Source organism: Megachile rotundata, chromosome 3 (assembly GCF_050947335.1).
Source record: "Megachile rotundata isolate GNS110a chromosome 3, iyMegRotu1, whole genome shotgun sequence".
In the NCBI taxonomy this organism is placed as follows: domain Eukaryota; kingdom Metazoa; phylum Arthropoda; class Insecta; order Hymenoptera; family Megachilidae; genus Megachile; species Megachile rotundata.
In genome coordinates, this window is record NC_134985.1 from 6,194,878 (window position 1) to 6,209,353 (window position 14,476).

At 35.1% G+C, this 14,476-nt stretch overlaps 1 protein-coding gene across 9 annotated transcripts in view; it reads right to left on the minus strand.

Annotated features, from left to right (window-relative positions):
- The window catches only part of LOC105662082 (uncharacterized), a 242,548-nt gene extending 228,176 nt beyond the window's left edge, over positions 1–14,372 (minus strand). For 2 of the 9 annotated variants that reach the window (XR_013037660.1, XM_076529969.1), the window contains exons 1-2: positions 8,506–8,743; positions 8,113–8,228 (exon numbers count right to left, since the gene is read on the minus strand). Coding sequence is in view for 6 of the 9 variants with exons in the window: in XM_076529969.1 (XP_076386084.1) it covers positions 8,113–8,142 (30 nt within the window). In the remaining 3 variants the exon portion in view is untranslated. The other 7 variants (XM_076529972.1, XM_076529965.1, XM_076529971.1 and 4 more) reach the window with 6 other exon arrangements.
- Positions 14,373–14,476: the final 104 nt, after the last annotated feature.

Consider the following 14,476-nt stretch of genomic DNA (forward strand, 5'->3'; position numbering starts at 1 on the left):
GGGTGTGAGCATCGGTGCGTGGAGGGCCGTTTTCCCTAACTGCCCCCACTCCAGGGAACCCCCTTCGGGCTTTCCCCCACCGATCCGTCACAAACTACAAAATGAGATTCATACTAACATTAGCGGTAACATTCAGTAATTCTTAGTATGTTTTTGAAAATCGTACACCAACACTAAAATTATATATATAAAAAATTATATTTTCATTATAAAATATTCACTGATACTTTTAAAATAAAGGGCCACTAACACATTTGACAATAACCTGAAATCGTGCAAATTTCAAAACTTCAACTCGATTGCGGCACGGGTTCCTGTTATCTAATCATGCCGAAATTTTGACATTATCGTTTTTCATCAAGTGTCAAAATTTTAGGGGGTGAGACCAAAACAAATCGGAAGTCGAAAAATATGGGCTACCCTAGTGGACACGTTTAAAATATTATACTTTTTTATTTTATTCCTTCATGGTAATAGTCGATACAGAACTGTCGTCAACGACACAATTCATCCTGATGACACACTCATTCTTTACTGCGAAGAAACGTCTCTTTGGAAGAGGAATTGCATTTACATACAACACATGAACAGCCATAACCTACCTCACTATTTCGATTTTTATTTTTATAATACATAGTTAATATTGTACGTGATATAGGATCTCTATTATATGTATTAAATATTATTGTACATGTATACTATTAATTGCAGATGTTTTGTATCTTGTGAATATGGAAATGCATAACAATTATTTAAAAACACTTTGAATTTATTTTAATATTATTACTGTTAAATAATCAGGATCGGAGAAAATCAAACACTAATAACACACTTCCAATTACAAATTAATTAAATGTTAAACATAAAGAATACACATATTAACTTTAAGATTAATTAATAATGCCGGACTAACTTTCTCATACACCAATTTACACCGCGCGCGTTTTCATTTCACCAACAAGAAGAAGGAAGTGCATTTTTCAATTATTTTTTATTTTAACGTCGTGCATTGCTCGCACTGCAAGATATGCTAAATTTATTTGTAATTTAGCAATCACAAAAGAAAAAAAATGAAAAACGTAACATGGAAAAAACCACGTTCAGCGGGCTCGAACCTGCGACAAAGAAGATGCAGAGATTACGAGGCAGGACTCCTAACCTGTCAGCCAATTCTTTATTTTCAAAAGTTTCGACACATAACCGACTACGACGTAAAGTATTACGCGTACATCGATGACTTTACTCCAATAAGATATTGCAAGTAAATATAACTCAAATTACGTTATGTTTGGTCTCATTTTAATTAGAACAACAAGATGAATACGATGGTCAAAGTTTCATTCACGAAAAGCCAAAAATAAAGAATTTTGATTTTTGAATTCAAAAGACAAAACACGCACGAGTCTTTCTTGTTTGCCGACCGATTCAACATTCTATCTGTCTTTCTTTTCTATTTGCCGATCTCTTTCACGTTAAAAATTTTAATCACCCGAAACACATTATTTCTTATGCCTGATCTTTGAATATTTTTCTATTGCAGGAATAGCATTAAAGTAATCATATAAATTATTTTTGTAAGTATGTAACATTTTTTTATCATTAAATCTATATCTACGTTAAAAAATATTTAAAGTTCTATCTATTTTTCATAATACTAACTATTTCGTCTCGTAGTAGCAATCGATTCTTCTCTTATATCTGCGTCATTTCTTCCGAGGAACGCGCAGCGGTAACCCGCCAAATGTGTACCGTCCCCGGGAACAGCACATCAATCCTACCGATAAAAGAATAGCATCCTAATCCGTATATCTTTTTCTATTCTATTACCGACCGCAAATTACCGACTGCACCATAAAAATTCGCGTGGTAATGGGATGGGGTAGCTCACGCGTGCAACATTGTTTAGAGTAGCTCACTAGAAAGAGATAGTAGATATACTTCGAAACAAAGTTATTATAAATTATCATTTAAATATTTGTATTATATATATTATTAATTATTAACCTATCATAAATTGCGTTATATTTCTAGCTGTTATTTTATGTATTGTTTGTAATTAATTATTTCTTCTATTGAAACACTTATAATTCGTGTATCTAAAAATCATTAAAACTGCGATTTAACGGGAAAACTTGTGAAAAACTAATAATAAATCAAGGCGTATTTTTGTTAATCAAACTAATATATATTTGCCACTAAATAAAGCGTAATAAAATAATAATACTTTTTAAGCGGGAAAAACCCATGATTCTCTGGATATAAAAGGGCGTGCAGCAGAGGCTGCGTGCGCAGAACAATCTTCGAAGTAGTAACACGTCACTCAATAAGTCTCCGGTCTAACTAAGAAAAACAAATTTTTTTAGAAATTCCACTTTAATCACCAATATACGTTCCTTCCAGTGTGATACATTGATTCCAACGCTCCTCTAACTTTTCAATTCCCTTTATATTAAACGATTTGTCTTTGACCCCAAAATAAGCTTCAGTTTCCGCAATCACTTCTTCATTTGAGCCCAATTTCTTTCCCTGGAGCATTTTTTTCATATCTGCAAAGAGCCAATAGTCGCTGGGGTCTAAATCTGGGGAGTACGGTGTGTGGGGAAACAATTCAAAACGTAATTCATTCAATTGAACCATCGTGTTCATCGACTTGTGACACGGCGCATTGCCTTCGTGAAACAGCAAATGCGGCACCCACTTTGAAAGCAATTTGCACATGCCCAAATTTTCATGCAAAATTGTGAAGACACTACCTTCTGATATCTTCAAGGCATCAACTATCTCACGCAACTTAAGTTTACGGCGCTTTAAAACTATTTTGTGACATTTTTTATGTTTTTCGGAACGACTGCTGATTTTGGGCAACCAGAGCGTTTAGCATCATCGGTGCTTGTATGACCGCTTTTAAATTCAGCATACCAGTCAATGATAGTTGATTTCTCTGGTGCAGAGTCCCTATAGTGCTTATCAAGTCACTTTTTGGCTTCAACAGTATTTTTTCCGATTAAAAAACAGTGTTTAATCAACACACGAAATTCCTTTCTATCCATTGTCTCCAAAATTACGAAACTGGGGGTACTAAAATGACTGTAACTTCTAAACTATTGGTCAGAATACCATGAAATTTTGACACGTACGGTTTGAAGGTTAGTATTATTCGAAAATAACGTGGGTCTGTCACCAGTATCGCCATATATGTGTCAGACCGGGGACTTATTGAGTGACGTGTTACGTGCTGGACCTCTTAGGAAGCGACGAACTGGAGCCGTTTTAACTGGTAAGAGTTTTGACTGGACAGTGGGTATCAGCCATTTTGATACTCGATCGTTGGGTAGTTCTAGTAGCCAGCTAACGCAGGCTCCCTGTTCAAACGGTTTTGTCTCTGAAACTCCGAAAGGAGAGTGCTATGCTCAGCCCCAGAAAGGACTAAGACATCAAACAAGAGCTCTCTAGTCACTCACACATATTTCTTATTTTTCTAAGTTACTAACTCGCCGTCAGATTCCCGGAGTTTGCTCTGGGTAGTTTAGTAGCCAACTGACGCAGGCTCCCGATTATTGAGCGGCTTGGTCTCTGAAGCCCGTGTCTTTTGGGAGGCGTTTCGGTAACTTTAATAAATAAATAAAGTCGAGTCATTTTAATTTGCAACCCTGTTGGTCACTCGTCGGTCATTTGATTCTTGCATCGTTGGGTAGTTCTTAGTAGCCAGCTAACCCAGGTTCCCCAATTAAGCGATCAGGTTTTCGGTGCCGATTTGTGCTCTGACAGAAAAAGCCATGAAATTAATTAGTTTAGAGTCAAACAAGGAATAACTGTTCCACGACCAATACAAATTTTAGAGTTTTTGTAATTAATCAAATATTGTTCTGTCAGTTTTGTTAGGATCTAGATCCATTACAAAATTTCTTGTGTTGCGTATATCAAGAAAGATACGTTGGAGAGACAAGGATCTATCTATCCTTGTCTAAAACTTCCCATGTCCCCCACCAGAGGCCCCCATTTTCGATCTTGTGTGGGGACTGAGGTTCGTGAAGGAGAGCCCGGTACAGGAAATGACACGCAACGACTTTTCTTGCTATTTGCAAGTATTGCACTTTTTATTAATTCGCGGACATGTAGACTCCTTCGCTTTCATACACCAAGTGGAGGAGCGACGTTCTTCTTTTTCGCGCCGCGTTCCTTATAAACTAGTCTTACCAACTACTATTTACAGCTTAACCTAAGAAATAAAAAGTAACTAAAACTAGGAACTGTTCCAGAGGGCGCGTGTGTCGCTGTCGGTACAGTCGCCACACTTGCATTTCTAAAAATTTCAGAGAACGCTTAAGGGCCGCTCTCCATGCGCTTGCGGCGACCCTTCCTTCGCCATGTTGGATATTTGCGAACCAGCCTTTTCGCTCGAACCACGTGTTCGTTCGAAATATCGAAGTTTGCTCGGCCGACGCTATCATTTATTTACCGTCAAATCGCGAAAAAACTCAAAAACTAACCACCGCGTGCATTCAATATGCCTCATTCGCCCTTTCCCCACACTCTAATTTATTCCTGTCATTTGCATTATTTAATTTATTTAATTTCTACGATTTTCTCTCTCAATAAAAATTTCATAAAAATCGGCGTGTATCAAGTGGGTGATGTCCCGTGTAAGTTTATTGCGACCCATGGCACCCACCATTTACTTATTAATTCCAATGACTTCATATCGCTGTCATTCAAATTGTTTAATATATTTTGCAAATATAATAACAGACGAGTAACTGTGATTCAATATATCTTGTAGATTTACCTCGGCATGAGTTTCAGTTATAATGAATGTCTCACGATTAAGATAACAATCCTTTTTAGCTTTTTGCAATGAATTGTAACACGAAAACAATTTTTTATTACTTGTCCGAATTATATTATATTGTTCTCGCCATAATCTAGCTTCTACAAATATAGATAGGGCTTGCTCATTGTTAATTGTTTTTCTTTTTTTCTGTAAATCAATAGAAGAAATATTCCTACATTTTTTGCATATTCCGAAGATTTAATTATTTGTTTTAATACATTTGACGCATCTACTTGGCCGGAAGCTCTTAACTTTGACCCAGTAGCGAATACTAATTTTTATATACAGTATTTTCTCGAAGATCTTCAGTTTTTTTTCGCTTGCTACGATCATTTAATTCTGAAAATGATTTTACTTGTTGTGGTTATCCACTTCCTGATTTTGTTAGTGGTATTTCGATGGTCCCTGCAAGCCACTTCTCATTCTATTTTTTAAACAATTTTTCTTTGTAACGTGCAGGCAGCCATCTCTGTTTAAATTGCGATTTTATGTAAGAAATTCTATGTTTGAATGCTCGACACTCTTCGTATGTGTAATTTTGTTGATTTAACAGATACAGTATTGATTCGTAACAAGCAAATTTCTATCCCCTATTCTTTATTTGAAGTCGACCGCTGAGTGAGAAAGAGTGAGAGGTCCGCGAAACCGAAGAAGTCATAAATTTTCACGGTCGATCGAACAGTATAGTGGAAAGAGGACAAAACATATATATTGTTTTCTCAATCTGATACATAGCGATTCTGTTGTCCATTCATCTAATTCTACATTAATTCGTAATAAGCCACTCACTCGGGTCTGGCCAGTTGCTTGTTACGAATCCGGTATATTATACATAGACATGTTCCATTCACGAAATTTTACTAGTATTAAAAAGGGAAAGCATGCTATGATCTGTCCTTGTCTAAAGAATAACATCGCTGCTCGACCGATTACTTTATAGTTTACCGCTACCGTCGTCGCGCTCGGGAACAAAGGCAAGCCGAATAGTATACCTGATTAGGTATATGTTCGCTCAGGTCTGGCGAGTTGCTTATTACGAATCAATACTGCATTGTTCAATGCATTCTAATTTTTCGTTAATATTGTTTTCTTTATTTTCTTGTATTATATCAAATAATTTTTGCCAGGTGATTAATTTTATTAATCCAAAAATGAGCCCCCAGATGAGTCTGGAGTTTTACCGAAGTATTTTCTAACATTTTGATATCTAATCGTACATAAGTTACCATTAAATAATTAACATTCAAAGGATAATTGCAGAAAATATGTCTCATGACCAGCAGTAGATGAACGAACTACACAAAACAATATTTAAACTAAAAAAAAGACACTACGCACGGTGGAATTTACATGAAAGATTTAACTGAAGTTACGTTCCACCACAATTTTATTTAAAGTTCTTTGTGTGAATAAGAATTCGAAAGTACGATGCACACTTCATTACAGCTTGTGACTGACTGTGTCAACGTTCGTCAAACCTCCTACTCGCAAACTCATTAGAGAAGGGAAGAAGTGTAAATAAAGAGAGAAAGTCGAAAAAGTGAGATAAACCTAAGAAACCGTTGCGACATATGGAAAGTGATAAATTCAGTGGAAAAGTGTCATAAAACGTGAAAAGGTTCGCAAGAGCTGACATTAGTCAAGCCCCCAAGAGAATCTGTCGAAAGAGTGAAAAGTTGGTGATTGTAAATCTAGAGAAGATAGAAGACAGAGAAAAGGACTTTAGAAAAAATATAGAAAATAGAAAAAGTAACAGCGTATGTGGTACAATAGGCACCACAAAATATTTCGTTTTCTAGTCTTCGATTGCACTGTTACAATTGAATGCAATCAAAAGCAGATAATGTAATCATTTATCTGCAGCAATTAATAAACATTTCAAATGATTATAATCTGAACAGTTTTTTTTAAGAGATTTTTAGCATTCAAAAGGAGGCCTGTTAAGTGCAAACGTACAAGCATGCATATATTGCGTGCTGCAATTCTCAACAATTATTTCTCGAAATTAGCTTAAAACTTCTAGTCAGGTCAAGTCAGATCCAATTCTTTCTGCACTGTATTCACCAATCTTTGTCAAATAGAATGACATCAATTATTACACAGCATCGAAGTACAGGGAAGTATAACAAAATTCTTGATGAATTTTTAAAATCTTAAGAAAAAATTGCTGAATTATTGATTATTTTTAAATATTAGTTACATGTACAAATATACACAGCATCGAAGTAAACACTACTTCAGAGTATCGTATTATATACCTCCATCATAGCAAAATGCTTTGCACTGTTTCCTTAAAATGTGTAAAAATTACTAATAACCGAACGATACTTCATAAAGTGGTTACGAAAGAAACACGTGCTACATAATCTCAATTTTCACTAGAGCATACTATTTTATGATTACATATATGAAAAAATGGACCTTAGAACATTGTTTCTCAGTTATTCAACTATTATAACGCAGTTCAAAAGGCAAAACAGATCATGAAATCTCTCAACTTTTGACTAATTTTAGTGCTTCCTGAGTGCACTAATGAACAAAACAAATGTACTATGTACATTGTTCCTCATATATTTAAGAATCTCAAACAATAAAAAGTTTACAGTTTATGCAAAATTTTTGAAACTAACTTTTGTCTGGTATTTTGGTCCAAATACCCTTCTGTGTAGCAGTTCCGAAATATAGTGTAATCTGAGAGATTCCACAGCTCAGGGTAGACAGAAAATTGAAAATCGATTTCAAGAAAACTTAGAAACTTCCTGCATCGGGTCCATATAAGTCACAAAAGAGGCAAAGAATCCTTAACAGTCATTTCACATATTTAAATGTACCTTGCATGCTGTGAAATGAAATTTTGCATTTCGCAACAACTTGACAATTTAAAACTCACAAGGGACATATTGAATTGGGATACACTGATTTCAATCAAACTTATGTGGAAGATAGTTCTCAAGAAAATATTTGGCGGACATTTTTTATATTGGCCATCGTTTACATTCAAGGGGTGATAATAGCCCTCAAAGTTAAGAGCTGAAATTATATCTTTGGAAATATCTCCACAATTAAAAGGAATAATTGGAAGCTTTTTAGCTATGGGGTAGACTCAGTACTGAAGTACTCAGTATGTGTAGTGCTTATTAAGTTCGACTCAAGGTTATTCCCTGTCTTCCTTTCACAGAAAGGAAGGAAGAACCACGTAATAGGTAAAAGATGACGTGTATTTAGATTTAAAAAACTGCTAGTAATACTTAATACATAATATTATATAATAAAGTACTTACAGAAATTTGAAGCAGAACAGTAGTACACATAGTTCAGCACTATTAATCATGGAAGAGGCATTCTTTACTGGCACATGACAGAATATGCGTGTACACCAGACCCGACGGACTATAACCTACAAGTAATATTCGTTAACACGGTTTGATTGATAATGCAATTACAACGAAACAATTAAATACACTTTTGTAGGATTAGTATTTTCAAGAACTAAACCTTTATTAAAGAACACGATAAAACAACGGACATAAAGTACACGAAAAATTACAATAATACACACACACACGAGAAACCAAACGTACAAAAGTCCAAAAATCCGTAATTCGTAAACCGTAAATCGTGAACCGTAAATCGTGAGCCGTAAACCGTAATCGTAATCGTATTCGTATTCGTACTTGCACACTCGCTCGTATCACGTTACTTTCTCGTCGTATTCTTATTCTTATTCTTATTCTAACGCTCGCACCGCGGACACGCACCTGTATTAACGCGATGATCGAACATTCTCGATTTCGGCGTTTGAACGATTCGCGAATCTTCGGTTATTCGAAGCCTCGCGATCATTTCCTAACGTTCGACGCGTTTCTCATTCTCTCCCTCTCTCTTTCGCACTCGCACTCATACACGGAACGACACGCTACCGGCAACGAATTTGCTCGAAGGCTGTTTATGTTTTCGTTCTCGAATTTTCGCAGTACGTTCGCGGCACAACCGTTTCCCCTGTCCTACACTTTAAATACATATAATAAAATTTACGTACAACCACGAAATTATATAGCGTGATTTGTATTTAAACAAATTAACTGTATTTATTATGACACATTTTCCGAACATGCGGCTCGAAAGCATGGCCATCCCGATGCCAAGCGTAAAGCCCGCGACACGAATGGAAGTAAAAAGAGGGTTACCAACACGCGGTTTCGCCACGCGGCAATGGAGCCAACTCAAAATTTTGATAAATTTTTCATTGTATTTACATACCATTTCATTTTTATTTCGTTTTATTAAAACTAATAGCATATTGCGTGCTTTCCCACTTATTATTTATTATAACACGCACTCAAAATATAACATTACGATAAGCAATACGTACTATATCGTCGAAATCTTTCCAACATGGAGAAATTTCGTGTTTCAAAGGAATGTATAAATTTGATTGAGGAGGAGAGTAAATAAAAATTATTTAGACAGAATTAAGCCTGAAAAATCATAATAATTTATTGGCTCGAATGACTCGAATTAAGGAAAAAAGCCTTGCGTTGTAAAAAACCCCTTGCAAAATATGTATTTGTTAATGATTGAACGGTGAAAGTGTGAATGAGTATGTATACGTTGTGTATGTTGTTGAGTTTGATTATTGATTGATTTGAAGAGCACAAGTGTAACGTCCCCGGGAAGAATTTTTTTTTTGGTTCATCATCACGACAATCTTGGACCCACTGACTAGAATAATCAATTATCGACCGTAGTTGCCAATTATCGACAGTACATTAGGAATCTATTACCATATCTATCAAATTCGACAGTCGGTAATCAGTACATATATTGTATATATATTATCATTTATATTAGTTATCTTATAATTTTGATTTGGAGTAGGTAATATTTTCCGCGAAAATAATTGAACATTAAGTTTGAATCATTAAAACAAGATTATGTATTACTTTATTTTATTTTTCTAATAAATAGTTTGTATAAGAAATTTCCGTTACGCTATGATGTGCCTACGTGCCGCGATACTCGCCCGAAATCCTTGAGATCAGCGCTAATCCTAGAAAAGGATAGCGATACTATTTCTATTTTCGGCATTTTTGGACATTAAATTAATTAATTAATTAAATCAATTTATATACGTAAAATCAACCAGTGCTAAACTACTCATGGCCGGAACCAAAATTATTTCCTTAAACTAGAAAGCTGTAAATCGAAATAGACTCGCCTCTGATAGAAAAGGACAGAAAATGTATTTTTCGTTAAAACACCATTAGAGTACCATTTTAGTATCGAAACGATAGCCATTAATTGAAGAGCGACATTTAAAATATAACTAAACCGTTCGATTTTATAATTCATGTATAATAACGAAGTTATATGAAAATTTAGATATTCTGACGTCACAGAAATTCCAGGAATTCGGCGAACCTGCGAGTATAAAAGGGCGAGCGAAACCCATCTAATACCCAATCGCCAATCGCCGATTTTGATGCGCTTTGAGTATGATATAGAACGCAAAAAAATATTTGACACGTATTTTTTTTTATCGGCCATCGTCCATGCTGAAGGGGTGAAAATGGCCCCCAAAGTTGGGGTTGCAAAACATATTTTCTCGAATATCTCAGGAACGTGAAGCAATTCTGAATCAACAGATGTAATTCCTTTAATTGCACGTATTCTACATCATTATGAAGATATTACACTTCGCACAAGTACAATTTATGCGTTAAGATCTTCCGTGCGTCGAATACTGCCACCAGTACGCGTCCATAACGCGGATCAAATGCGATATCTAACTCGAACGACATATTTTTATAGAGGCACCTTTGGACCTTTAAATTCTTTTTTTAAATAAGTTAGTGTAAAAAATGTAACATAATACAATTTCCAGAATATTACGTATAGAAATCAGTTGTGCACCGAACGGAAGGTATAAAATGTACGTATAACTTCAACGACAATAATATTTTTTCCACAAGCGAAATTAAAAATTCCAATTTATCCGTATTTTGTCTTTTGACCTATAGTTTACATATGTGAAATTTGATCAAAATAGTGCAAAGTTTTATTAAAAAAATTTGCAAAATAATGTTAATTTTTAACATATTTTTTAAAAAAATAAATTTTTCAAAAATTCACTTAGGCCATATTATTGGCCTTCTAAAACAGAAAAATTTGCACTTTTAATTTTTTGTCTAGGCCTAATAGTTCCTGAGATATTCGAGAAAATATGTTTTGCAACCCCAACTTTGGGGGCCATTTTCACCCCTTCAGCATGGACGATGGCCGATAAAAAAAAATACGTGTCAAATATTTTTTTGCGTTCTATATCATACTCAAAGCGCATCAAAATCGGCGATTGGCGATTGGGTAATGTCCCTTGAAGCAGCAGAACAATTTTCGAAGTCGAACGCGATAGAAGTCTCCTTGATTAATATAACTGGAACAATTTTCGCTGTCAAAGAGCCAAAAAGATTCTTAATACTTGACTGGTCAAGCGGGTATTTGCCATTCGGTTACTTGATCGCTGGGTTGTTTTAGCAGCTGGTGAACAACAGGCTCCCCGTTTAAGCGATCTTGTAATTGAAACTCCTTTAGGAGAGTGCTATGCTTAGCGCCAAGAAAGGCTAAGACATCGAACGAAAGCTCTCAGCTACTCATATTTTGTCGAATTGCTAACGCGCCTTCAGTGTCTCGGAGTCCGCTCTGAGTTACTCCCCCTCATTGAGCGACTTGGTCACTGAAGCCCGTGTCTTTTGGGTGGCGGTTCAGCAATTACGAGTTCATAATTAGAGTCAATTTTGATTTGCTACCCTGTTGGACGTATATTGTTCATCTGACTCTGGATCGTTGGGTTGTTTTAGCAGCTGGTGAACAACAGGCTCCCCAATTAAGCGATCTGGTTTTGGGTGTCAGTGTGCGCTCTGACAAAAAGGGCTATGGACAATTAGTTGTCGAGTCAAATTAAACAAGAGTAATTGTTCCGAGGAAGCTTATTAATTTTAGATAAATTTTGAAAGTTGAATTAGTAAAAGAATATTGTTCTGTCTCTAGCGTACATTTCCGTAGTCGACTACACCGTGTTAGATAGTAGATAAATCTGTCTAATTTTGCGAAAACGTATCCCAATACGTTTAGAGAATCTCACTTAGGTCGAATTCCTCGCGGCGGTAGACTATAAAAGCGCTAACTTTACTAATTTTGTAAATTTCATTTATATTAAGTCAGAAACCGAATCACACATAGGTAGGATTCATTATAACTTACAAATGTGTTAATCAAGTAAAGACTTGTCATTGCGATAGCGTCGAACACAAAAATCAAATATCAAATTTAGTTAATATTGCGAATGCGAAGTTTGCTTTATCAGAGACCCGACTCAGATACGGTCCAATATAAAGTATTGAATAGCGAGTTTCAAATCGTTAAACTCACAATTGTCAATTACATATTATTTAATTCATCAAATATTATTATTATTATTATTCAAGATCTATCTAGTTTCTCTATTGTAATTAATCATTTATAATTTCTATACTTTTCTTTATTTGTTGTTATTGTTAATTGTTAGTTTCATTTTCTTATCGTTTTATTGAATAAATCTAATTGTTGAAAGATTTTGACCTGTGGATTTCACTCCTTAACCGCACACCACACGAATCCCACAATCTTAATTTGTAGAATCGAGTCGTTTAGAGGTAAAAGCCGCTCTTTACCTTTTAGCGCTTGTAACTAGCTGAACTTAGGTTCCAGGGTTGTTACACAAGCTCGAGCTCAATGTTGTTTCGATTCGTGTTATAATCCACGTTGCGTGGGATTATTCACGATGATCGATTCGAGGAGTGTAGGGTCCCACTCGAATAGCGTTACGATATATGATCTTTACCATCCTGCAAATGGCCTATTTGAGGAATGCAGCGTCCCGCTCGAATAGTGTAATGACTGATCTCCGAACCACCCTACAAATAGTTATTCTACGTCATGTTAGGCGGAACTTCTTGACTCTCGATCCGCCCCGCACAAGATTCAACGTTCGACTGTTTTTTTGATGTAGAAAAATCGCCCAAACGCCCTCGCGTTTCCGAGAGTGACAGTTAAGAAACACTCTACGCTTTTATTTGTTAAAACTGTTCAAAAAGGAAAGGTATCGCTGTTAGCCGATGTATGGCAAGCACATGCTTAGGCTAAGACTGGTCCGGACAGGACTTGATAAACAAAAGAGTCCTCAGTGACCCGTATTTCGAGATATAAACTTATTGACGGTGGTCTACGCGTCAAACCACTTGAACCCTGTAATAAGTCCCTTAGTCGCGGCAAAGGTCTCGATTCTCGGCCGAACACGTACGATTAATCCACACTAATATAATAAAATAGAGAGTTTGTTTAAACGTATTAATCTTAGGAACTGCCAGTCGAATATAAAAAAAATATTTTTCTGTAGGTAATCCGTTTATCGGGGAATATTGTAGACTGTATAACGAAATGTATAACGGAACGTGTCGTGTCGTCACGAGGTAGATCCGATACTGTGAATGGTTTTAAGATAATTTTGTGGTGATCAAAATTGAAGGGGTACCACAAAGGTCACCTTATTTACAATTTCACGTGCATTTTGGCGGCAAAAATGACGTCATATACGTCGCCACGATGTCATACATGTTGCATATTCTTTGTTATGAAAACGCATAAAGAAGGAGCTCTGTAATAGTTACAAGTTATTCAACAAGATAGACCTCAAGAATTGGACCGTTTATTTGGAATGTGCTGTAAGTCCATTTACATGAATATACATTATTTTAGATAAATCACCTAAAACAAATTTGTATAATCAAATTATATATTGATCAATCAGTACAAAAATTCCTGAATTGCCAGTCTTGATATAATTAACCTATATTTTTTCGTTGACATATACGCTAACTTTAATTGTTTCAAAATAAATTAAAATGGATTTACACCTACACCACTTTAAAAATAAACAATCCAATTAATTGGCTATGGAATTTCATTGTCTAATTTAGACAACAGTTTCTTTAATATTCCAATCATTAAAAAAGTAAAATTCATTATTGATATCACCTTTTCTTCAAATATAAAACCCAGGAATTTCATGAATATGTTAGTCTCTCATTCAACCTTGCAAATAATATTTATTTTTAATCCTGCAACGTGGGTAGACCAGCTAGTGAAGTATAAAATTAAAAATAGATGCGAACAAACATAGAATTCGGCAGATAGAATTTCTGTGGGTTTTCCAGCGAATTACTAAACTTTCAATGATCAATATACCAATGTTTCATATTCCAGTTTAAGTGCAATTATAAGCTATTATACAAACAGTATTAAATGAATAAATTCCATGTAAAATACCGTGGGTTATTTCAGAATAGCTTATTAATCCAACATATTTCCATTTTGCAGTATAATCTGTCGAACTAATGTACAGTTTGTCAAGATTTGATATAGCATTTATTGAGCATATCTTATTTCATATTTACTATGTTCCAAGTTTATATAATAATTCAGTTTCATTTTGATTGATATGTATGTATTTGATCAATTATAATATCATCATTTTTAATAATTATACTATGACTTATATTTTTAATGAATATTGAAATTCATTGAAATTCGTTTTCAATATTCATTAAA